The sequence below is a fragment of the Rhinoraja longicauda genome, chromosome 40 (genome assembly GCF_053455715.1).
Source record: "Rhinoraja longicauda isolate Sanriku21f chromosome 40, sRhiLon1.1, whole genome shotgun sequence".
In the NCBI taxonomy this organism is placed as follows: Eukaryota; Metazoa; Chordata; class Chondrichthyes; order Rajiformes; family Arhynchobatidae; genus Rhinoraja; species Rhinoraja longicauda.
Genome location: NC_135992.1, coordinates 3,325,599 through 3,351,821, shown reverse-complemented (window position 1 = coordinate 3,351,821; position 26,223 = coordinate 3,325,599). Strand labels below are relative to the sequence as shown.

The window sequence follows — 26,223 nt, the reverse complement described above, 5'->3', positions numbered from 1 at the left end:
TGCCGTTGCCAGGATACCTGGGGTTCTTCTTTGCAAGAGCATTAAAGGATCTTTTACATTTACTTTGAGACCATGGGCAAAGCCTTAAATTAATATTTCATCCTGAATTTAGCACGTTTGGTGATGAATGGGTTTAATCTTACGGATGTTTGCTAGATACAGGCAGGTTTGAACTGGGCCAGTGGCACGAGGAATGACATAATAAACTGCAGGTAGTCCTGCTAATAATGCGAAAACTGTGTTCCTTAAAAAGCTTGTGTTGAAGTTTGTCTGTACAGAATATCACATTATAAAGACAAATGTGTTGATGGGGGGGAAAGAGGGCTGAGGGATTAGAGCATTTTAGACTCGCAATAAGTTATTTTTCTTCATAGGATAAAAAAAATAAAGGTCTTATCAACAGCAATAAGTTTACTTTTGTCACGACATTACACAGCTAAAAATACTAAAAAGGCTGGATGTTAAATTGTTTAATAGAGCGCAAGTGTCAATGGGAACAAAGATGGCAATTCAGGCAACTCTGGTAATGGAGGCAGCCCAGGACAGAAAGGTCCTTACAGCGAATGCAGCGCCGGAGACCCAGGTTCGATCCTGACTACGGCTGCTTGTCTGTACGGAGTTTGTACGTTCTCCCCGTGACCTGCGTGGGTTTTCTCAGAGATTTTCGGTTTACTCCCACACTCCAAAGGCGTACAGGTTTGTGGGCTAATTGGCTTGGTAAATGTAAAAAATGTCCCTAGTGTGTGTAGGATAGTGTTATTATGCGGGGATTGCTGGTCGGCATGGACCCAGTGGGCCGAAGGGCCTGTTTCCGCGCTGTATCTCTAAACTAAACTAAATATGGGAATAATGTGCAATAAAGGCAATAATGATCATGGCAGACATTAATCTTCATTGAGATTGGTCAAATCAAAGTTCCATAAGTAGTTTAGAGAATGAATTTCTAAAGTTTATTCTGGACAATATGAACTGGAACCAAAGAGGCAGAAATGTAATCATGGGACAGTTATAGTGATCTAATTCTAAGCAAAACAAAAGTGATCCGTTTTAATAAAATCCAGCAACACAGTGATGTTCTACTGGACACGCCAAGCCTCAAGAAGCACATCTTTTGAGTGGTTCCCACAGGAGCTAGCAGTGGTGGAAGCACAGTCAAGGAGACGAGATGGCAGAAGAATGTCTCTGAGATGTGGAACAAGCCCTAGAGACGGCCGGAATGAGAATGGAAGGCGAGAATGAGAGTGAGGGCCCCCACTGATGGTGGGAATTTCTTTAGCCAGAGGGTGGTGAATCTGCGGAATTCATTGTCACAGACGGCAGTGGAGGCCGAGTCAGTGGATATTTTTAAGGCGGAGATAAATAGATTCTTGATTAGTACGGGTGTTAGGCAGGAGAATGGGGTTAGGAGGGAAAGATAGATCAGCCATGATCGAATGGTGGAGTAGACTTGATGTGCTGAATGGCTTAATTCTGCTCCTATAACGTGTGAACTTGTGGAATGAGAGCAGGGCCTCTAAGGATGTGGGAATGAGAGCGGGGGCACCAGATAAAGGGAATGGGAACAGATCCTGGAAATGGTTGGAACATAGATGGATCCCAGATATTTTTCAGGAGGGACCAGATCTCACGGACACTGGAAATAAGAAAATGGAGGGTCTGAACGTTGAAATGTATGTCTGTGGCAAAGTACGGTCTTCATTTTTCCTTCTGAATCAGATGGCTAAGACTTGGTCCATTAATTCTACCTGGTCCATTGAGCAACTCCATTAATCCCACTTTGCCACTTATTTCCCTATAACTATTCTTTCACTCACACCCACTAACACACCACTGATTCTACCAGTCACCTATGATTAAGGGTAACATAAAGTAGCCATTTAACCTAACAATCAGCATCGTTCTGGGTGGTGGGAAGAAACCAGAGTTAGAAACATAGAAAAATAGGTGCAGGAGTAGGCCATGCGGCCCTTCGAGCCAGCACCGCCATTCAATATGATCATGGCTGATCATCTAAAATCCTTTTCCTGCCTTTTCCTCATATCCCTTGGTTCCTTTAGCCCGAAGGGCTAAATCGAACTCTCTCTTGAAAACATCCAGTGAATTGGCCTCCCTGCCTTCTGTGGCAGAGAATTCCACAGATTCACAACTCTCTGAGTGAATAGGTTTTTCATCATCTCAGTCCTGAATGTAAGTTGCTGCCTTACAGCGCCAGAGACCGGGTTCGATCCTGACTATGGGTGTTGTCTTTATGAAGTTTGTACGTTCTCCCTGTGACCTCGTGGGTTTTCATCCAAGATCTTCTATTTCCTCCCACACTCCAAAGACGGACAGGCTTACAAACGTAAGTCAATTGGCTTGGCATAAATGTCAATGGTCCCTAGTGAGTATAGGATAGTGTTAATGTGCGGGGATCGCTGGTCTCGGACTCGGTGGCCTGACGGGCTTGTTTCGCGCAGTATCTCTAGACCAAACTGAACTAGGAGAAACGCAAGAGATTACAGAGGCACAACACTGGATCAACCAGAGGTAAGAAATCGACTCAGGTTTCCGGAGCTGTGAGATAGTTGCAATACCAGCAGATACAAATCAGCAGTAGCAGCAGCAGCAATCAGCAGTAGCAGCAGCAGCAATCAGCAGTAGCAGCAGAAGCAGCAGTCAGCAGCAGCAGCAGCAAGCAGCAAGCAGCAGCAAGCAGCAGCAGTAGCAAGCAGCACCAAGCAGCACCAAGCTGTGTTGCTTGGGAAGTAGTGTGTGGGGATTGTGTGGGGATAGTAAGGAGTAAGACCTGTGTGATCTCCCGGACAAGTTTCGATCGCCTAGCTTGGGGTCGGAGAGGAATTCCCCAAATTGGCCTGGGTTTTTTATCCGGTTTTTCGCCTCTCCCAGGAGATCACTCAGTTCTTTTGGGTGGGCGGTTGGAGCGGTTGGAGTAGCGGCCGGGCGGTAGGTTTAGTAACCGAGCACGGGGCTTTGTTTGGAGAGTATGAGTGCCAGGGCAGTTTTTTGTTCTGGGTGTCGGATGTGGGGAATCTGGGAGTCTGATAGTCTTCCAGACATCCACATCTGCGCCAGGTGCGACGAGATGGGGCTCCTAAGGGACCGTATTAGGAACCTGGAGCGGCAGATTGATGACCTCCGTCTGATCAGGGAGAGTGAGGAGGTTATAGATAGGAGTTACAGAGAGGTGGTCACTCCTAGACCACGGGAGGTAGACAAGTGGGTCACTGTTAGGGGGGGCAAGGAGCAGAGGCAGGGACTAGGGAGTACCCCGGTGGCTGTACCCCTTGGAAATAAGTACTCCTGTTTAAGTACTGTTGGGGGGGACAGCCTACCTGGGGGCAGTGACGGTGCCCGGGCCTCTGGCAAGGAGTCCGGCCCTGTTGCTCAGAAGGGTAGGGAAAGGAAGAGGAGAGCAGTAGTAATAGGGGACTCTATAGTGAGGGGGTCAGATAGGCGATTCTGTGGACGCCTCCCTGGTGCCGGTGTCCGGGATGTGTCTGAGCGTGTCCAGGATATCCTGAAAGGGGAGGGAGAGGAGCCAGAGGTCGTGGTACATATAGGTACCAACAATATAGGTAGGATAAGGGAAGAGGTCCTGAAAGGAGAATTCAGGGGGCTAGGAAGAGAGTTAAAAAAAAGGACTTCCAAAGTAATAATCTCAGGCTTACTGCCTGTGCCACGCGATAGTGAGAATAGGAATGGAGTGAGGTGGAGGATAAATACGTGGCTGAGGAACTGGTGCAGGGAGCAGGGTTTCAAGTTTCTGGATCATTGGGACCTCTTCTGGGGGAAGTATGACCTGTACAAAAAGGACGGGTTGCATCTGAACCCGAGGGGAACCAATATCCTGGCGGGGAGATTTGCTAAAATAACTGCGGAGACTTTAAACTAGTACGGTTGGGGGGAGGGACTCAAACACAGATAGCTAATAGGCAGTGTGTGAGGCAGGAGGCAGAAAAGGGAAACACTCAGACCCAATATGTAGGAGAGAAAGAAGGGAAAAGAAATAAACTGAGAATAAGAAATGATGGGTCCCTTAAATGTGTATATTTTAATGCTAGGAGCATTGTAAGAAAGGTGGATGAGCTTAGAGCCTGGATTGACATCTGGAAGTATGATGTTGTGGCGATCAGTGAAACATGGTTGCAGGAGGGTTGCGATTGGCAATTAAATATTCCAGGATTTCATTGTTTCAGATGTGATAGAATCGGAGGGGCAAGAGGTGGGGGTGTTGCATTGCTTGTCAGGGAGGATATCACAGCAGTGCTTTGGCAGGACAGACTAGAAGGCTCGATTAAGGAGGCTGTTTGGGTGGAACTCAGAAATGAGAAAGGTTTAGCAACACTTATAGGGGTGTATTATAGACCGCCAAATAGGAAACGAGAATTGGAAGAGCAAATATGTAAGGAGATAGCAGATATTAGTAGTAAGCACAGAGTGGTGATTGTGGGTGATTTCAATTTTCCGTATATAGACTGGGAATCACATTCTGTTAAAGGGCTGGATGGTTTGGAGTTTGTAAAATGTGTGCAGGATAGTTTTTTGCAGCAATACGTAGAGGTGCCTACCAGAGAAGGGGCAGTGTTGGACCTCCTGTTAGGAAATGAGATGGGTCAGGTGACGGAGGTATGTGTTGAGGAGCACTTTGGGTCTAGTGATCATAATGCCATTAGTTTCAATATCATTATGGAGAAGGTCAAATCTGGACCAAGGGTTGAGATTTTGGATTGGAGAAAGGCTAATTTTGAGGAGATGAGAAAGGATTTAAAAGGAGTGAAATGGAAATTGTTGTTTTATGAAAAGGATATAATAGAGAAATGGAGGATATTTAAAGGTGAAATTTTGAGAGTACAGAGTCTTTATGTCCCTGTTCGGTGGAAAGGAAAGAATAATAATTTGAAAGAGCCGTGGTTTACCAGGGAAATTGGACACTTGGTTCGGAAAAAGAGGGAGATATACAATAAATATAAGCGGCAGGGAGTAAATGAGGTTCTTGAGGAATATAAAGAATGTAAAAGGAATCTTAAAAAGGAAATTAGAAAAGCGAAAAAAAGATATGAGGCTGCTTTGGCAAGTAATGTAAAAGTAAACCCCAAGGGGTTCTACAGATATGTCAATAGCAAAAGGATAGTGAGGGATAAAATTGGTCCATTAGAGAGTCAGAGTGGACAGCTATGTGCTGAGCCGGAAGAAATGGGGGAGATATTAAACAATTTCTTTTCTTCGGTATTTACCGAGGAGAAGGATATTGAATTATGTGAGGTAAGCGAAACAAGTAGAGTAGTGATGGAAATTAGGAGGATTAAAGAAGAGGAGGTACGGACACTTTTGAAAAATATAAAAGTGGACAAGTCTCCAGGTCCTGATAGGATATTCCCTAGGACATTGAGGGAAGTTAGTGCAGAAATAGCAGGGGCTATGACGGAAATATTTCAAACGTCATTAGAAACGGGGATGGTGCCGGAAGATTGGCGCATTGCGCATGTTGTGCCTTTGTTTAAAAAAGGTTCTAAAAGTAAACCTAGCAATTATAGACCTATTAGTTTGACGTCTGTGGTGGGAAAATTAATGGAAAAGATACTTAGGGACAATATATATAATTATTTGGATAATCAAGGCCTGATTAGAAACAGTCAACATGGATTTGTGCCTGGAAGGTCATGTTTGACTAATTTTCTTGAATTTTTTGAAGAGGTTACCAGGAAAATTGATAAGGGCAAGGCTGTGGATGTTGTCTATATGGACTTCAGTAAGGCATTTGACAAGGTTCCACATGGAAGGTTGATTAAGAAGGTTAAATCGTTGGGTATTAATAGTGAGGTTGCAAGATGGATTCAACAATGGCTGAATGGGAGATACCAGAGGGTAACGGTTGACAATTGTATGTCAGGTTGGAGGCCAGTGTCTAGTGGAGTGCCCCAAGGATCTGTGTTGGGTCCACTGTTGTTTGTCATTTATATTAATGATCTGGATGATGGTGTGGCAAATTGGATTAGTAAATATGCAGATGATACGAAGATAGGTGGAGTAGTTGATAGTGAGGTAGATTTTCAAAGTCTACAGAGAGACTTGGGCCTTTTGGAAGGGTGGGCTGAAAGATGGCAGATGGAGTTTAATGCTGATAAGTGTGAGGTGCTGCATTTTGGTAGGACAAATCAAAATAGGACGTACAGGGTAAATGGTAGGGAATTGAGGAATGCAGTGGAACAGAGGGATCTGGGAATAACTGTGCATTGTTCCCTGAAGGTGGAATCTCATGTGGATAGGGTGGTGAAGAAGGCGTTTGGTATGCTTGCCTTTATAAATCAGAGTATAGAAGTTGGGATGTAATGTTAAAATTGTACAGGGCATTGGTGAGGCCGAATCTGGAGAATGGTGTGCAGTTCTGGTCGCCAAATTATAGGAAGGATGTCGACAAAATGGAGAGGGTAGAGAGGAGATTTACTAGAATGTTGCCTGGGTTTCAGCATTTAGGCTACAGAGAGAGGTTGAACAGGTTGGGTCTTTATTCTTTGGAGCGTAGAAGGTTGAGGGGGGACTTGATAGAGGTTTTTAAAATTTTGAGAGGGACGGACAGAGTTGACGTGGGTAGGCTTTTCCCTTTGAGAGTGGGGAAGATTCCAACAAGGGGACATAGCTTCAGAATTGAGGGACAAAGGTTTAGGGGTAACATGAGGGGGAACTTCTTTACTCAGAGGGTTGTGGCTGTATGGAATGGGCTTCCGGCGGAAGTGGTGGAGGCTGGCTCGATTTTATTATTTAAGAGTAAATTGGATAGGTATATGGATAAGAGGGGATTAGAGGGTTATGGTCTGAGTGCAGGTAGATGAGACTAGGTCAGGGCGAATGGTCGGCGTGGACTGGTAGGGCCGGACAGGCCTGTTTCCATGCTGTAGTTGTTATATGTTATATGTTACCGCTGTGTCACCTGTGATAACGTTAGTCTTTAACACGCTAGCTGTGATAATGTTTGTCAGCCATTGGATTGGGGAGTCGAGTTCAGTACTCTATTTATATTGTATACTAGTCCAAGTGGACCCGTTGGGCCCAAACCTCTCCTGCATTGGTGCAGCACCCTCTCTTCCCACGCTCCCCCCTCCCCCTATTACTCCTCCCGTCCCTCCCCCCTTCCCCTCCCCCTCTCCTCCCCTCCTTCCTCTCCCCCTCCTCCCCCCTCCCACCCGCTTATCCTCCCTCCCTCCCCCCCTCCCTCCCTAGTAGATAGATTTAAACTTTAAAATGTGAATAACTTTAAATATATAACACCGATTTCAATGAAACTTCTTCCATTAGTACCAAAGGGACGACGGTGAGTAAGGTGGGCCTAAAATTGTCACGCTATCGTGTACCATTTTGGCTGTAGTTCAAGAACAAACAAACGAGAGTTTTAGTATATAGATTATTTCAAATGTCAGCACCAGTAATCTGGAATGCTCAAGGCATTGTGGAATAATAACTAAAAACAGATGTTTGAAAGCACAGATTTTGAGATTGTGTTCTATTTAAAAATAAGTATTTCCAAATGCTGGCAAGACTTCTAAATACAACAGTTATTTTAATGCAACACAGCAGCAATGCTTTTAACAACTTTTACAACAATGGAGAATTGAAATGATTATTTTTTTAAATATGGAGCCCGTGGAGATAATGAAAGAAATTCTTGGGGCCCAATGACACAGAACAGAGCCAGCAATAGACTCAGACCACAACTTGTGTAATGAAACAAAGTCAGTCATGATCTAACTGTGGGACTCATGTAAAGGAAAGTGAGATGGACACAAAATGCTGGAGTAACTCAGCAGGACAGGACTAGGCCCTCCAGCCTATTTTTACACCAACCCTAATTATATTCTATCCATATTCCCTTCAACTCTTCCCCACCGCTAGAATCTCCCTTCCACCCACACACTGGGGGCAATTTGGAGAACCCAAATAACCTAGGAACCTGCACATCTTTGGGCTGTATGAGGTAACTGGAACCACAGGGAGAACTGTGATCATAGGAAGAACACCACAACTATGATCGTTGGCACGGTGGCGCAGCGGTAGAGTTGCTGCCTTACAGCGCCGGAGACCCGGGTTCGATCCCGACTAAGGGCGCCATCTGTACGGAGTTTGTACGTTCTCCCCGTGACCTGCGTGGGTTTTCTCCGAGATCTTCAGTTTCCTCCGACACTCCAAAGACGTACTGGTTTGTAGGTTAATTGGCTTGGTAAATGTAAAAATTGTCCCTAGTGGGTATAGGATAGTGTCAATATGCGGGGATCGCTGGTCGGCGCGGCCCCGGTGGGCCGAAAGGGCCTGTTTCCGCTCTGTATCTCTATAACAGGTATAACAGAGCTTTATTTGTCGTTCGGTACCGAAGTACCGAACGAAACTACATAGCAGTCATAGAAAAAAAAAGAACACAAGACACATAACCCCAACACAAACGTCCATCACAGTGACTCGAAACACCCCCTCACTGTGATGGAGGCAACAAAACTTCCACTCTCTTCCCCATGCCCACGGACAGACAGCTCGTCCCCGACCGACCCGCACAGTCCCCGCACCGGGCGCTGAAACGTCCCGCGGCCGAACCGGGTGATGAAAGGCCCGCGACCAAGCCTTGCGCAGCTAAGTCCCGTGGTCGAGCCGCACCGGGCGATGTCAAGTCCGCAGCTGAGCCGCACCAGCGGTGAAAAGTCCCGCAGCCGAGCTGCACCGGGCGATGTTAAGCCCCGCAGCCGAGGAGGGGTCAGGACTGAACTTGGATCTTTAATCAGAGGGTAATGAATCTGTGGAAGCCAAGTCAATGGATATTTCTAAGGTGATTGGTAGATTCTTGATTAGTACGGGTGTCAGGGGTAATGAGGTGAAGGCAGGAGAATGGGATTAGGAGGGAGAGATAGTTCAGCCATGATTGAATGGGAGACTTGATGGGCCGAAAGGCCTAATTCTGCTCCTATCAAATATGAACTCATCACTGGAGCTGTGAGGCAGCGGCCTTGTTAGCTGGATCACTCTTGCTTCACCAGGAATGTCCAAATCCATGGATGGTGGGAAGCGAAGAGGTAAAAGGATGAATGTTGCAATTCCTTGTGAATGTTTGTGTGAGCTCTTTTGAATGTGAAACTAATTTAGCAGAGAATGCAGAAAGTAACTTTGCAGCTAAAAAACATGGCTCTGTGGAGTCAACGGAGAAATCACAATGGGCAAGGTAGGTCGAAGATTCTGTGCAGATAAACCCAGGGATAGAGGGAGACCAAGTCGCTCGTGAAAGGTGAAGAATGTCAATTAATATCGCCAAATGCCTCACACTGGAGAAATTAAGGAAAATAAAACCTGACAAATCCATTGAATTGAGAAACCTGCATCAAACGCTTCTACAAGAGACCGCTATAAAGATCTTGTAAGAAAATAACTGCAGATGCTGGTACAAATCGAAGGTATTTATTTCACAAAATGCTGGAGCAACTCAGCAGGCCAGGCAGCATCTCAGGAGAGAAGGAATGGGTGACGTTTCGGGTCGAGACCCTTCTTCAGACTGATGCCGCCCCCCTGACATCAGTCTGAAGAAGGGTCTCGACCCGAAACGCCACCCATTCCTTCTCTCCTGAGATGCTGCCTGACCTGCTGAGTTGCTCCAGCATTTTGTGCTATAAAGATCTTAATCATATGATGTCCTTGCAAAATGTCCTAATTTCTGAAAATGTTCAGAAACTTGGACGGTGACAAATAGAATATCGCTATTTAAGGAGGGAAGGGAAAAGAGGGAATTATAAACCATTTATCTTGATATTCGTTGTCGATACAGCAAAGAGTTACTATCAGCTGTTATCACTGTTTTATGGGGAGATAATTGTGTTTGACAAATTCAATATCATTTTCAATGCGGGTGTGATAAGGTACTGCCATAAAGGTCGCTATATAACAAAGGACTCAAAGACAGAGTAAAATATGTGCAGGTATGTAGGACTGGATATAGGATAGGTTGGCAGACACGGTTCAGTGAGGAACCACAAGGATCAGGAGTAACCCCTCGGCTATCCACAACTTATAAAGACTTAGCAGAAAAGACAAAGCCAAGTTTGTTGTTACCAAAGGTAAACACAAAATGCTGCAGAAACTCAGAGGGTCAGGCAGCATCTCTGGAGAGAAGGAATGGGTGATGTTTCAGGTCGAGACCCTTCTCCAGACTGAGGTCAGGGGAGTGGGCAGGACAGAGATAGACTGTAGTCGGAGACAGTAAGACTGGTGGGAGAACCAGGAAGGGGGAGGGGATGGAGAGAGGGGGAAAGCCAGGGCTAGTTGAAGTTAGAGAATAGTTTGTTGTTACAAAGCTGGGTGGCAAACTAAAATGTCACAAATTGCCCAGAATGGGAAGTGACTTGGGAAGATGATGGCTTATGCTGTTTAACATGGGAAGCCATAAGCTTAAGATAGACACAAAATGCTGGAGTAACTCAGCAGTTCAGGCAGTATCTCTGGAGAGAAGGAATGGGTGGCATTTCGGGTCGAGACCCTTCTTCAGGTTGAAAGTCAGGGGAAAGAGAGATATAGACAATGATGTAGAGAGATATAGAACAAATGAATTAAAGATATGCACAAAAGTAACAACGATAAAGGAACAGGTCATTGTTAGCTGTAGCTAGGTGAGAACGAAAAGCTGGTGTGACTTGGGTGGGGAGGGATTGAGAAAGAGGGAATGCAGGGGTTACTTGAAGTAAGAGAAATCAATATTTATACCACTGGGTTGTAAGCTGCCCAAGTGAAATATGAGATGCTATTCCTCCAATTTGCGTTTAGCCTCACTATGCCAATGAAGGAGGCCTAGGACAGAGTGTGGGAATGGGAAAGGGAATTAAAGTGTTTAACAACCGAGAGATCAGGTAGGCCCAGGTGGACTGAGCGAAGGTGTTTTGAGCAGAATGATCGTACAGTCTACGTTTGGTCTCGCCAATGTATGAGAATCCACATCTTTAACAACGGATACAGTAGATGAGGTTGGTGGAGGTGCAAGTGAACCTCTGCCTAATCTGAAAGGACTGTTGGGGTCCCTGAACAGAGTCGAGGGAGGAGGTATAGGGACAGGTGTTGCATCTCCTGCGGTTGCAGGGGAAAGTACCTGGGGAGGGGGTGGTTTGGGTGGGAAGGGATGAGTTAACCAGGGAGTTGTGGAGGGAACGGTCTCTGTGGAAGGCAGAAAGGGGTGGAGATGGGAAGATGTGACTAGTGGTGGCGGAAATGTGGGACGATTATGTTTTGTATGCGATGGCTGATGGGGTGAAAGTAAGAACTAGGGGGACTATCTCTGTTGCGACGAGGGGAGGGGGAGCAAGGGTGGAGCTTCGGGGTACCGAGGAGACACCTGTGAGGGCCTCATCTATGATGGAAGAGAGGAATCCCTAAATAATCTCCCTAAAGAATCCCTAAATAATCTCTAAATGATCCCTAAATAATCTCGGATGTAAGCTTATGCACTTTGGTAAGACGAATCAAAGAAGAAGAATGAGAAAGCAGCAAATATTACTGCGTTGGTTCAGGAGGAACAAGTAAAGTAAACAATTAAGGAATTAGGGAGTAAAATATATTCCCTAAGTATAAGTAACTCAGCGGGTCCCGCCCCCTCCCCTGACATCAGTCTGAAGAAGGGTCTCGACCCGAAACGTCACCCATTCCTTCTCTCCCAAGATGCTGCCTGACCCCCTGAGTTACTCCAGCATTGTGTGTCTACCTTCGATTTTAATCAGCATCTGCAGTTTTTCCCCCTAAACATTGTGTTCAAGTCTGTACCTCAGGAATTAAATCTCAAACATGGCAACATGGTTTCAAGACAAGGGACTGGCCATTTAAAAGAGGCACAAATAAATGTCTTCTTGCAGAGAATAGTGAATCTCTGGAATTCACTGCTTAAGGGGGCTGTGGAGGCAAGTTCAGTTGGCACATTATTCAAAGGCTGGAGAATTGATGGTGATGAGGATTGATTGGGCAGAGAGGAGTGCGGGCCTGGGACCGTGATCATAATGAATGGTGGAGCGGGCTTGAGAAGCCACAGCCCATTTCTGCTCCTATCTTCTTATATTTTTTCGGGAATCTAAACCTGACTCAGGAGAACGTGCTTTCAATCCAAGCCGCTGCCGACATGACACCAGTAAAGAGAAACGATATTTCAAGTAAGTGACCCTTCAGCAGAAATAACAAAATAACACCGTCTCAAAACATGACTCTGTTTCCTGACCCATGTGATCGTTTGGACAATTAGGAAATACCATAAAAACCTGGAGGACATTATACAACATCTGAAATCCTCCTCCTCCTGCTGCCTTGATATTCTGCCAACAGGCTTTTTCAAAAATGTTTCAAATTATTTGGCCTCACATCTTCTACAAATTGTAAACACGTCTCTTCTCTCAGGTGTCTTCCCAACAGTCCAATCTAGACATGTGACGAACGAGCAATTACAGGCCCAGATCAAACCTTCCATCTATATACTAAAAACTCTCGTTTGTTTGTTCCTGAACTACAGCCAAAACGGTACACGATAGCGCGACAATTTTAGGCCCACCTTACTCACCGTCGTCCCTTTGGTGCTAATGGAAGAAGTTTCATTGTAATCGGTGTTATATTTTTAAAGTTATTTACATTTTAAAGTTTAAATCTATCTCCTAGGGAGGGAGCGGGGAGGGTGGAAGGGAGGGGGAGAGGGAGGTAGGGGGGAGGATAAGGGGGGTTGAGGGGGATGGAGTGGGGGGAGAGGAAGGGGGGGTGGAGGGAGGGGGAGAAGGGAAGGGGAGGGGGAGGGAGGGAGGGGGGCGAGGAGGGAGAGAGGGGGTGGTTGTGGGGAGAGTGGAGGAGGGAGTGGGGGAGGAGAGGGTACTGCACCAGTGCAGGAGAGGTTTGGGCCCAAAAGCTGTTTTTCCCTAGCTCAACAACCTCTTGTCACTAAACAACTGTTTTGATGTTTTCCAGTCAGGTTTTCGACCACACCACAGCACTGAGACTGCTCTTGTTAAGGTCTTCAATGACATCCACTTAAATACAGACAGTGGCAACATTTCAGTCTTAGTATTACTGGATGTCAGTGCTGCATTTGACACGGTCGACCACACCATATTACTAGACTGATTGGAAAACCGGCTTGGATTTTCAGGCACAGTACTAAACTGGTTTGAATCCTACTCAAAGAACAGGGATTAGACAGCTGCAGCTGATTCAGAACTCTGCTGCTCGAGTCCTCACTAAGACCAAGAAAGTGGATCACATCACCCCAGTTCTGAGGTCTTTACACTCTCTTCCAGTCTGTCAAAGAATTGATTTCAAAATACTACTACTGTTGGTTTATAAAGCGTTGAATGGTTTTGGGCCAAAATACATTTCTGATCTTCTGCTACATTATGAACCATCCAGACCTCTCAGGGCGTCTGGGACACGTCTGCTTTCTGTCCCCAGAGTCAGAACTAAACATGGAGAAGCAGCGTTTAGTTTTTATGCACCCCACATAAATGGAACAAACTCCCAGAAAACTGCAGCTCTCAGTTCTTTTAAATCGAGGCTGAAGACTTTTCTGTTTGACGCTGCCTTTTATTAAATCAATTAATTATTCATTTCTTACACTGCACTGTAACTTTTATTCTTGTATTTTACACCTGTCTTATTTTATTTTAGCTTGTTTTTATTTTCTATTCTCTTTAATGACTGTTTTTAATTGCTTTTAACTGTTCTTTAATGTTTTATGTAAAGCACTTTGAATTGCCTTGCTGCTGAAATTTGCCATATAAATAAACTTGCCTTGCCTAGGAATGTTTAGGTTTTTCAACTTTCGCGGGTTTTTTTTGTTTCAACCTTAAAGTAAAATCTGGTTCTATATACAGACGAACTGTCAACCATCATCATTAAATAAACAGTTCAAATGGGTATTTATTTTTAAGCTAGTTATGACATTCTGTCATGGATAAATTGATTATTGCATTGTTTACATTATATCACCAACAGTGTTTAAAATCATGAGAGGAATAGATGCACAGAGTCTCTTGCCCAGAGTAGGAGAATCGAGAACCAGAGTGCATAGGTTTAAGGTGAAGGGAGGAAAGATTTTATAGGAACCTGAGGGGTAACTTTTTCACACAAAGGGTGATGTATGTATGGAACGAGCTGCCGAGGTGGTAGTTGAGGCATGGACTACTGCAATGTTTAAGAAGCAATTAGACAGTTACATATATAGGGCAGCATTGGAGGGATATGGGCCAAACGCAGGCAAGTGGGACTAGTGTAGATGGGACATGTAGGTCAGTGTGGGTAAGTTTTTTTCCAGACACTCTAAGTCTTTCTAACTACACATTACAAATATGCCAATAAAACATTTGGGAACTCCTAGGGTTATGCAACAACGACCCAGAATTTTGGGTTACATCACAACTCTGCCCAAGATGGCAAGACTTGACTTCATCTATACTTCATGCTACCTTGGGAAAACAGTCAACATAATCAAAGACCTTTCCCACCCTGGTCATTCATCTTCTCCCTGCTCCCAACAGCAGAAGATACAGAAGCTTGAAAGCGTTCACCGCCACACTCAGGAACAGCTTCTTCCCCTCTGTTATCAGGCTTCTGAACGGTCAATCCATAAGCATCCGATTCTCCAACCTGCCTCATTGCAGGCATTGGACTTTTGTCTCTGGAACTATTACAATGCTGAGAACTATATTCTGCACTCTGCATCTCTCTCATTACTCTATATATTGTGTTTGAGTTTGGCTTGATTGTATTCATGTTTAGTATTGCCTGAAGTTAGATACAAAATGCTGGACTAACTCAACGTGACAGACAGCATCTCTGGAGAAAAGGAATAGGTGACGTTTCGGGTCGAGACTCTTCTTCTGTCATGGGAAGGGGAATTTCGAAAGATTTTGGCGGCGATATAGAACAAATGAATGAAAGATATGCAAAAAATGAACGATGATAAAGGGAATGGGCGATTGTTAGCTGTGGCCTAGGTGAGAATGTGTTACAGACAATGAGACTCAACAAGACGGCTTTGAAGCTAGTACATGTGATATTGTCCGATTTGATTGGATAGCACGTAAAACAAAGCTTCGTACCATAGCTAAAATCAAACCATTCCTCCAATTTGACGACATTGAAAAAATCATCCACGTATTCATTTCCTCCCGCCTAGACTACTGCAACTCCCTATACACTGAATCAGCGAATCATCCCTGTCCCGCCTGCAATTGGTCCAAAACGCCGCAGTGAGACTCCTGACGGGTACCCGTAAAAGGGACCACATCACCCCGATTCTGGCCTCTCTCCATTGGCTCCCAGTACAGTACAGAATCAACTTCAAGCTCCTCCTATTCACATACAAAGCCCTAAACGGGCTTGCCCCCCCCCCCCCCCTATATCAAAAATCTTCTAACCCACCACTCTATCTCCAGGTCCCTCAGGTCGGCCGACTTGGGGCTACTGACTATCCCCCGGTCTAGGCTTAAGCTCAGGGGTGACCGCGCTTTTGCGGTTGCAGCTCCTAGACTGTGGAACGGCATCCCACTCCCCATCAGGACTGCCCCCTCCATCGACTCCTTTAAGTCCAGGCTCAAAACCTATTTCTACTCCCTAGCGTTTGAGGCCCTCTTGAGGGGGCGCTGTGAACTGTTTATGTATGTGCTGTTATGTTTGTGTGCCATTGTATGTTCGTTTCTTAGTACCTGAACTGATGTACAGCACTTTGGTCAACGTGGGTTGTTTTTAAATGTGCTATACCAGTGGTGTCCAAACTTTTTTCAAAGAGGGCCAGATTTGATAATGTGAAAATACCCAAGGGCCAATGCCCCCCCCCCCCCACCCCGAACCATTAACTAATGCGCTCCCCCCCCGAACCTTTAACTAGTGCGCTCCACCCACCCCCACCGACCTTTAACTAATGCGCTCCCCCCCCTGACCTTTAACTAATGCGCTCTCCCAACCCCCCCGGACCTTTAACTAATGCGCCCCCCCCCCCCCGACCTTTAACTAATGCGCCCCCCCCCCCCCCCCGGACCTTTAACTAATGCGCTCTCCCCCCCCCCCCCCGGAGCTCGCGTATGACAATCCGCAGTTCGGGCAGCGCTGACCGCCGGGAGGTGTAGTCGGTGTAGTCGCCGTCGCCTCTCCCGCTGGGGCGGGGATGCGGCACTCGCCCGACTGACGGGAGCGCCTGCCAATGAGCGTGCGGGGTGACGAGAGCTCAGCTGCTGCTCTCCCATCGTCGTCGTCCCCTCGCACGCCCTCAACCCCACCGCCGGGAAGTGTAGTCGCCGTCGCCTCTCCCGCTCGGGGTGGGGGAGGTCGGGCAGCGCTGACCGCCGGGAGGTGTAGTCGCCGTTGCCTGTCCCGCTCGGGGCGGGGGGGGAGGGGTGTGGGGGAGGTCGGGCAGCGCTGACCGCCGGGAGGTGTAATCGCCCTCTCCTCTCCCCTCTCCCCCTCCCCCTATTCTGTTAGACAGTGCTGGCGGGCCATAAATAATAAATTTTAAGACGGAAGCTGCGGGCCGTATAAAATCTGACCTCGGGCCGCGATTGGCCCCCGGGCCGGACTTTGGACATGTCTGTGCTATACAAATAAAATTGACTTGACTTGACTTTTCACTGTACCTCGACAGTAATAAACCTAAAACTATTTTTAAATAAACCATTTCCTACTCTTAAAAAAAAGTACCCAATTTAAAAAAAAACATTTTTTCAGAATTCCCTTTAGAACAGTGCTAGCTTTGTTTTTGTTAAAGTTGACCACACAAAGATAAAAAGCCCCTGGCCTGCAAAATGTACTGTACATTGGGCTGCTCATTTGCAGACTGCTCATTCCTTTGGCCTTGCCTTTGATGTATATTATTGGCTTGGCAAAGATGGATCGCCTAACCACATTATCCCGAGGAAATTTACTGAGGTTCCTTTAAGCACTTTGTTTCACACAGAGGTCAAATGTTTCCCCGAGTTGTATTCTATACAAGGCCCTGCTCTCAGCCACATGCTCCTTTCTGCTGATGATCTCATTCCACACCCTCGCTGCCAGCTGACTCAAGGCAGGGTCACACAATGAGCTCCCGACTTACAATTCAGCAGCTTCACCATATCAGGAAACCCACTGTCCTATCTGTGGCCTCATCACGTTGAAATCACTCGCAGAATCAGCATACAGAACGCAGCCAGGGGCCTCACGGAGCTGTCGTACAAAGCTATGTATGGGAACATAGATGCCCGCATCTTTTGGTATTCTTTCTTTGCAAATCCTTATACGGTACCATTGAAATGTCCTTCTCATCTCTTTCTTTAATAATCCTAAAAGGAACATGCTGTGCTGACGCATGCTCATTAAGTTGACGATTACTACAAACCACTTTTCACCATCTACACTCTCTAAACCTCTCAGAATATTGAAAATAATTCACACATCTGTCAACCTGCGCCCCAGTGGAAAATATTTTGCATTTTTATATTCTTACTAGACCCAAGTTGGGCCCAAACCTCTCCTGCATTGGTGCAGCACCCTCTCCTACCCCCTCCCCTTTCCCCCCTCCCTCCCTCCCCCTCTCCCCCACTCCATCCCTCTCAACCCCCCTTATCCTCCCACCTCTCTCCCTCATTAGGAGATAGATTTAAAGTTAAAAATGTGAATAACTTTTAAAATATAACACCGATTTCAATGAATTTTACATTTTTATATTCTTACTAGACCAAGTGGACCCATTGGGCCCAAACCTCTCCTGCATTGGTGCAGCACCCTCTCCCTCTCCCCTCACTCCCCTCCCCCCTCCCTCTCCCCCACTCTTTCCCCTTCAACCCCCCTTATCCTCCCCCCTCCCTCCCTCCCCCCCCCCTCCCTCCTCCCTCCCTAGGAGATAGATTTAAACTTTAAAATGTGACTTTAAAAATATAAAACCAATTTCAATGAAACTTCTTCCATTATCACCAACTAGATGGTGAGTAAGGTGGCCTAAAATTGTCTAGCTATTGTGTACCGTTTTGGCTGTCATTCAGGAACAAACAAACGAGAGTTTTAGTATATAGATTGCCAACTGTAATAAGCAATTTCTGAGAAAGTTCCTGACATAGATTTTATAAATCTAAAATATATATGAGATTTACATTAGTTATGTAAATTTTATTTATTTTAGATTTATAAACTGTGGTAACTCAAATTTTACTGTACCTTAGGTACATATGACAATAAATTGATATTGAAATCTAAAATCTGCAACATCGGAATTTTTTTAGGAATTGGTAGTTAAGAGTTGGCAATGATATTATTTGCCTCATGTACTTCTTGTGGCAGCAAGTCCCATCTTCACATTGAGGCAAGTAACAGAGATGTAGCTCGATAAATACATGGGTGTGAAAGAAATTAAAGTAACCATGGTGAAATGAAACATGTTTGGTGTATGAATGCCACAGGCTAGATGTGTCACAACCTGCCGTGTACAAGGCCGTGCCGACTGTCCCTAATTAACCTATTCTCTTCCAAATAGGAGTACATCCTACTGCCGAGAACCTTCTTCAATTACATCCCCACTATTATTATTTTCTGTATTACATCTATATACTAAAACTCTTGTTTGTCTGTTTGTTATTCCTGAACTACAACCAAAACAGTACACAATAGCGCGACAATTTTAGGCCCACCTTACTCACCGTCGTCCCTTTAGTGCTAATGGAAGAAGTTTCATTGAAATCGATGTTATATTTTAAAAGTTATTCACATTTTTAAGTTTAAATCTAGGAGGGAGGGAGGGAGGGAGGGAGAGGGAGAGAGAGGGAGAGAGGGAGGGCTGCACCAATGCTGGAGAGGGTTGGGCCCAATGGGTCCACTTGGTCTAGTTTCAATATACATTCCAGCATTTTCCCTCTCACTGACATTAATCTAAGGTTGATAAGTTCCCATATCCTCTCTCCATCCTTCCTTCAATAGTAATATACATTTGTTATCTTATAATGGAACGTAACAATACCAGAAATGATGGGCCTTTGGAAGACGCCAACCAGTGCATCCACCTCTTTCAAAACTCTGGGATGTAGATCGTCGGAATCTTTGGGATCTAACTTTCAAGCTCACCACCTTTACTTTTGCTATTTTTAAATTAATATTTAATTCCTTTTAGTTCTTCATTCTTAGTAGAAATCTTGATTCCCTAATCTAACTTTCAGGTTGAGAATCTTCTAAGACAACATGTTTGAAGTACGTTTGGTACAGTTTCCTCCCAGCTGTTATCAAGCAACTGAACCATCCTCTCACCAACTAGAGAGCGGTCTTAACCTCCCATCTATCTCATTGGAGACCTTCGGACAATCTTTAATCAGACTTTATCTTGCACTAAACATTATACCCTTTATCCTGGACGCTGGGGACACTGTGATTGTAATCATGTATAGTCTATTCGCTGACTGGATTGCACGCAACAAAAAGCTTTTCACTGTACCTCGGTACACGTTATAATAATCATAATCTAAACTTATAAACTAAACAAGAAGAAGTCTGAAGAAGGGTCTCGACCTAAAATGTCACACATTCATTCTCTCCAGAGATGCTGCCTGACCAGCTGAGCTGAGTTACTCCAGCATTTTGTGTCTACCTTCGATTTAAAACATCATCTGCATTTTTCCCCCCTTAATTAATTATTTAATTGCTCTCTAAGCTCCTTGTTTCCCATTATACATTCTCCATCTTTGGTTCCTTTTGTGGAAGAAACTGCAGATCTCACTCTTGTCTCATCAACTACTCCAGAGACTATGAAACTGGAGTGGAAATAAGTCATCCTTGTCCCAGAGCTACTGCCTGAGGAGATGGAGAAGATGAAGATTGGGTTTTTTTTCCCCCATCTTCCTCTTTATTTAAAGCCCATTACTTCTGCCTAATAAAAGTCAATCTCATTTTCCAAATATGTATTTATGTAAATATGTAATTACCTTCAGACCTCAACAACCTTTTGAAGGAGTGTTTCCAAATTCCTTCTGAAGGGGAGTCTCAACGCGAAACGTCACCTATTCCCTTTCTCGAGATATGCTGTCTGACCCGTTGTGTTTTTCTCCAGCTTTTTGTGTCTATCTTCCCAAATTCCATTACCTACCACCACCCCAACTACTCGAGCTCTAAAGTTATAGCTTCTTCTATCACGAAGGAAATAATTTCTCTCCCTCTACTGCCAATTCTATGAGATTCCTCAGATATATCAACTGCATTAAATCTGAAACTTTTACACTGAAAAGACACTCAGTCTAGACTACGAACCCTTGCAATTTAACTTTCCAGGCCACTAGACATGAATCAGAATGAGCCTTTATCTTCTTAATGCATTCAAAAAGAACACCATGCACCTTACTATTGCGCAGCCATTTCAGTTGGTTGACATGAGCCAAAATATCTGATTTAAAGTGAGTTTAACCTAGTATCAATTGCTGTCGGTGGAAGCAGCACGTTCTAACTTCAAGCGTGACTTTAATCTTTACACTAAGGCCCCTGGTCTTTAATTCTCCATGGAATGGAAACATACTACCCTGCCCGTCCCTTTAAGAACATGAATGTATGCTTTGTATCTGGGACTGTGAAGTGCTCTACCCAGCATTCCATAGCACATCCCACCATCCTGACTTTTGAAATGAACTCAATATCCTATGTTTTTTTGAAGTTAATTTTGTACTTATGTATTATCTTTATTAATTTCTGTACGCGCTCCCCTATATCTCTCCACCCTCCCGCCCATCCGCAACCCCTGGTTTCTCACCACCTAGAGAGCACTCTGACCTATCTTGACCTATGTCTTTATACTTCCCCACAATGAAATACCACCTGCCATTTTACCCGTTTCACGCTCAGTTTTTCGCTCTCTGTTTTCCCTTTTCACTCTCAGTTTTATGCATCTCATGTTTACAAGTTCTAGGAGCAGAATCTGGTCATTCGGCCCATCAAGTCTACTCTGCCATTCAATCATGGTTGATCTAACTTTCCCTCTCAGCCCCATTCTCCCGCCTTCTCCCCACAACCCCTGACACCCTCATTCATCAGAAAACCCCACCTGAGCAATTTATAAAAAATGCAGGACTAAAAAGCCAAGGACCCATTACTAACTCCTTTGAAAAATTGAATATCACATCATGTTAATTGGAGCACTAGCTGATTTTCCTGATACTTTTAAACTCCCTATCCAGGCCAATGGGCTGCATCCAATTTATGCAAACTCATACCATTGAATAGAACCTCATTGAATACCTCCTGGAAATGAATAATAGACAATAGGTGCAGGAGTAGGCCATTCGGCCCTTCGAGCCAGCACCACCATTCAATGTGATCATGGCTGATCATCCACAATCAGTACCCCGTTCCTGCCCTCTCCCCATACCCCCTGACTCCGCTATCATTAAGAGCTCTATCTAGCTCTCTCTGGAAAGCATCCAGAGAATTGGCCTCCATTGCCTTCTGAGGCAGAGAATTCCACAGATTTATAACTCTCTGAGTGAAAACGTTTTTCCTCATCTCTGTCCTAAATGGCCAACCCCTTATTCTTAAACTGTGGCCCCTGGTTCTGGACTCCCCCAACATTAGGAACGTGTTTCCTGCCTCTAGCGTGTCCAATCCCTTAATAATCTTATATGTTTCAATATCCCCTCTCATCCTTCTGAATTCCAGAGTATACAAGCCCAGTCGCTGCAGTCTAATAATCTAACTGCATTTCAATTTTCCATTTAGTAATTGTTGTCTGAAGAGTTCAACTGCATACATTAGACGTGACTTACCCCGAATAAACCTTCAGCACTTCGCTCCCATATTTATATTAATATAAATCCTCTGCCATTCTGCCACCAATAACAGATCCCAGTAACGTTCTGACATAAAGGAAGGAACTGCAAATGCTGGTTTAAACCAAAGGTAGACACAAAATGCTGGAGTAACTCAGTGGGACAGACAGCATCTCTGGAGAGAAGGAAGGACTAACCAGTCAGCGAAAAGACTGTACACGATCACGGTCGAGCCATCCACAGTGTACGGATACATGATAAAGGAAATATGTTTAGAGAGGAGATTAAGAGCATAGTTAAAGTAAGAAATGCTGCTCTTGGAGTAGCGATTTAAAAGAGTGGAGCGATTGTGATGCGTGATTGCAGATCCACTGCTGTGACCGGCTGGCACACAAAGAGTCGCCTGGCTAGGGCGCCATCTTGGATCAGTCTGAAGAAGGGTCTCGACCCGAAACGTCACCCATTCCTGCTCTCCCGAGATGCTGCCTGACCCGCTGAGTTACACCAGCATTTTGTGTCTCCCTTCGATTTAAACCAGCATCTGCAGTTTTTTTTTTACCAGCCAATCTCACTGTTCCACTATCTTCTCCAGTACGATGCACACACCGCTAAGGCCTCAGGCAGTGTCTGATGAGGTCCTGCTCCGGAAACACTTTACAGAAACAAGGAACTGCAGATGCTGATTTATACCAAAGTTAGACACAAAGTGCTGGAGTACCTCAGCGGGTTGGGCAACATCTCTGGAGAAAAAAAGATGGTCCCCAACCCGAAACGTCAACCATCCCTTTTCTCCAGAAATGCTGCCTGACTCGCTGAGTTACTCCAACACTTTGTGTCTACCTCTGGAGTCACCCTGGCAGGCTCTGACAGAGGTCAAATCTAGGGCAGAACTATGGCTCCTATCAAAACCTGCAAATTAAATATATCAAAACACTTGGAAATAATAAAAATCATGGAAACATTTGCGTCACCATTAGCCTCTTAATCTTCAGACCAAAAATTCTGATCAAAATACGTGGGATCTGCTCCTACGCTTGGTAATTCCTCCAATGTACACTGGAGAAAATTACCGAGCCTGTGTCCCAGAGACAATAGACAATAGGTGCAGGAGTAGGCTATTCGGCCCTTCGAGCCAGCACCGCCATTCAATGTGATGATGGCTGATCATTCTCAATCAGTACCCCGTTCCTGCCTTCTCCCCATACGCCCTGACTCCGCTATCCTTAAGAGCTCCATCTAGCTCTCTCTTGAATGCATTCAGAGAATTGGCCTCCACTGCCTTCTGAGACAGAGAATTCCACAGATTCACAACTCTCTGACTGAAAAAGTTTTTCCCCATCTCTGTTCTAAATGGCCTACCCCTTATTCTTAAACTGTGCCCCCTGGTTCTGGACTCCCCCCAACATTGGGAACATGTTTCCTGCCTCTAGCGCGTCCAATCCCTTAATAATCTTATATGTTTTAATAAGATCCCCTTTCATCCTTCTAAATTCCAGTGTATACAAGCCTAGTCGCTCCAGTCTTTCAACATATGACAGTCCCGCCATTCCGGGAATTAACCCATTAAACCTACGCTGCACGCCCGCAATAGCAAGAATATCCTTCCTCAAATTTGGAGACTAAAACTGCACACAGTACTCCAGGTGCAGTCTCACTAGGGCCCTGTACAACTGCAGAAGGACCTCTTTGCTCCTATACTCAACTCCTCTTGTTATGAAGGCCAACATTCCATTGGCTTTCTTCACTGCCTGCTGTACCTGCATGCTTCCTTTCAGTGACTGATGTACTAGGACACCCAGATCTGGACAGAGGGTAGAGACTGACATGGTGCCATCTGTTACTACAGCCCAGAGTTGCAGTGAGTTCATGTAAACCTAAGACTTCCAACTGAAAGACATTAATTTCCTTCAGCACTGCCGGCCGCTGTCTGAAACATGAGCCTGAATGCTTTCAGCAATGGTGAAAATGCAATCAAGGACACAACTCATTTCAGGTTGAGGTGAAGAATTACCCTTTCACCCTCTGCTCCTAGCTGGCTTCCAGAACCTCAAGTTTACAATCTTCTCGAATACTCGTGTGTCCTTAGGTGCCCATTTGTTAAAATTAATAATCTTCCCACATTAAATCTAACACTGTCTTATGCTCCCTTTCCCTCCCTAACATTAGCAACGGTGCATTCTTTCAACCAGACCCCAAACACTCCCACAGCTAATTCTAATTTTCCTGAAAAGCCACTTCTTTAAGTGAGCTTGTGTACAGACATCTTGCACCCATTCGTCAGCTTGCCATGTCCATTATTTTCCTCACTCACGAGGACAAAACCCCATATGAAAGGAGTTCCCTCAATAAAACTAGTCATTAATGTAGACAAAAAGTGCTGGGGTAACTCAGTGGGTCAGGCAACATCCTCGGAGAACGTATCCACGTGATATTTTGGGTCGGGAACCTTCTTCAGTCCTGACCTGAAACATCACCAATCCATTACCTCCAAGGATTGCTGCCTAACCTGCTGAGTTACTCCAGCACTTTGTGTCTTTCCTTGGCAAACTAACATCTGCAGTTCCTTGTTTTTAGTCATTAATGTAGATGCATTGCTTACCATTTGCCAGCGCACTGCTCTCCGATCTCTGGACAGACGCTTCATTAGTTCCACTGCCAAAGACGACCCGTGTTCGAGGTACAGGACGTGGTGTTGCCATGGGGGATGTTTTCCTTGGTATCGGAACAGGGAGTGCTTTCGGCTTCTCTTCAAAATCTTCTTTGTTCACGGCAGTCTGATTAGTGTCTGGGGTTTGGTCGCTGCAAGCGGCTGGAGACTCTGAGGTGTTGGTTGTCGGTGCGATGACCTCAGTCTCCATGACCACTGCTTGCTGCTGGTCATTCTGGGCAGTGAGCAGGTCAGAGTGTGTCCCTGGCTCCAGCTGCTTATTTATGCCATTCTCAGTCTGATCATCACAGACATAATGGTCTGTCGGCCTTTGCGTTTCCTCCGGAATATGAGGCTCCACCTCAGCTTTTGATATTTCACGGGTGTCAATTCTGTTGGAAAGCTCCGAGACTCTGTCAGTAGCAGCATGATAGCTTTTAGAAGGCACTGGGGGTGATTGATTGCTTCCTTCACTGTCCGACTTCTCGCCACTTTCCTCTGCGTTTAACCCTGTCGCCGGCAATGGGCTGCGACTGTGGCCTTCTGATGCTTCTGTCGGTACCTGAGCATGGTGAAATATCCGTGGGCTAGCTGATGCACGAGGCTGGGCTGGCAGAGACCCTCGGTAAGACTGCAGGCCGTGTCCGGACAGAGATCGCTGTGGCTGTCCAGGAACCCATCCTCGATGGTGCGTGCACACAAAGGTGCCCGAATGTGCACCAGGCTTGTAGGCTCCAGGGAGCAGAGTGCTGGAACACTCTTTGCACCTGAAGGAAAAACAAGGACAAGAATTATTTCATCAACACAGCAGATCAAACACTGGTCTATGCACAAGTAGGACATTATATAAGCTCAAGGAAGTGTAGACGCTGGAATTTTGCATAGAACACCAAGTGCTGGAATAACTCTGAGTTATTTAGTTTGGTTTATCATATCATATCATCATATATATTCAGCGCGGAAACAAGCCTTTTCGGCCCACCAAGTCCGCGCCGCCCAGCGATCCCCGTACATTAACACTATCCTACACCCACTAGGGACAATTTTTACATTTACCCAGCCAATTAACCTACATACCTGTACGTCTTTGGAGTGTGGGAGGAAACCGAAGATCTCGGAGAAAACCCACGCAGGTCATGGGGAGAATGTACAAACTCCGTATAGACAGCACCCATAGTCAGGATTGAACCCGGGTCTCCGGCACCGCATTTGCTGTAAGGCAGCAACTCTACTGCTGCGCCACCATGCTGCCCAAATACAATACAATACAATACAAAATATCTTTATTGTCATTGTACCCAGGGGTACAACGAGATTGGGAATGCGCCTCCCATACGATGCAATAATTTAAGTAATTAACAGCAACCCAACGAAACGAAACAGTTGTAACAGTTTTTAGACAGGGTAAAGTGCAAGTTGATCTATGCGTTGTGGCCATCCGGCTCAGCAGAACCGGTTTATAGCAGCTATGGCCCTGGGGATGAAGCTGTTCCTGAGTCTGGAGGTGCGGGCGTAGAAGGCCTTGTATCGTCTGCCCGATGGAAGGAGTTCGAACAGACTGTAGCAGGGGTGTGAAGAGTCTTTGTGGATGCTGGTGGCTTTTCTGAGGCATCGTGTGTTGTAGATGCCCTCCAAGTCTGGTAGCTGTGTTCCGATGGCCCTCTGAGCTCTATGGACTACCCGCTGTAGAGCTTTCCTTTCTGCCTCCATGCAGCTGAGGTACCACACAGGGATGCCATGCGTTAGGTGACAGTGTTGGGACCCTACAGCGTGATACTGGGATCCCGACTCAAAACCGCCTATCCATGTCCTCCAGAGATACTGCCTGACCTA

At 45.4% G+C, this 26,223-nt stretch overlaps 1 protein-coding gene across 1 annotated transcript in view; it reads right to left on the bottom strand.

Moving 5' to 3' along the window:
• Positions 1–26,223, bottom strand: part of micall1a (MICAL-like 1a) — a 122,538-nt gene that overhangs the window by 42,143 nt on the left and 54,172 nt on the right. Inside the window, exon 6 of the mRNA XM_078430329.1 lies at positions 24,343–25,157. Within this exon, the coding sequence (XP_078286455.1) occupies positions 24,343–25,157 (815 nt within the window). The remainder of the gene's footprint in view (positions 1–24,342; positions 25,158–26,223) is intronic.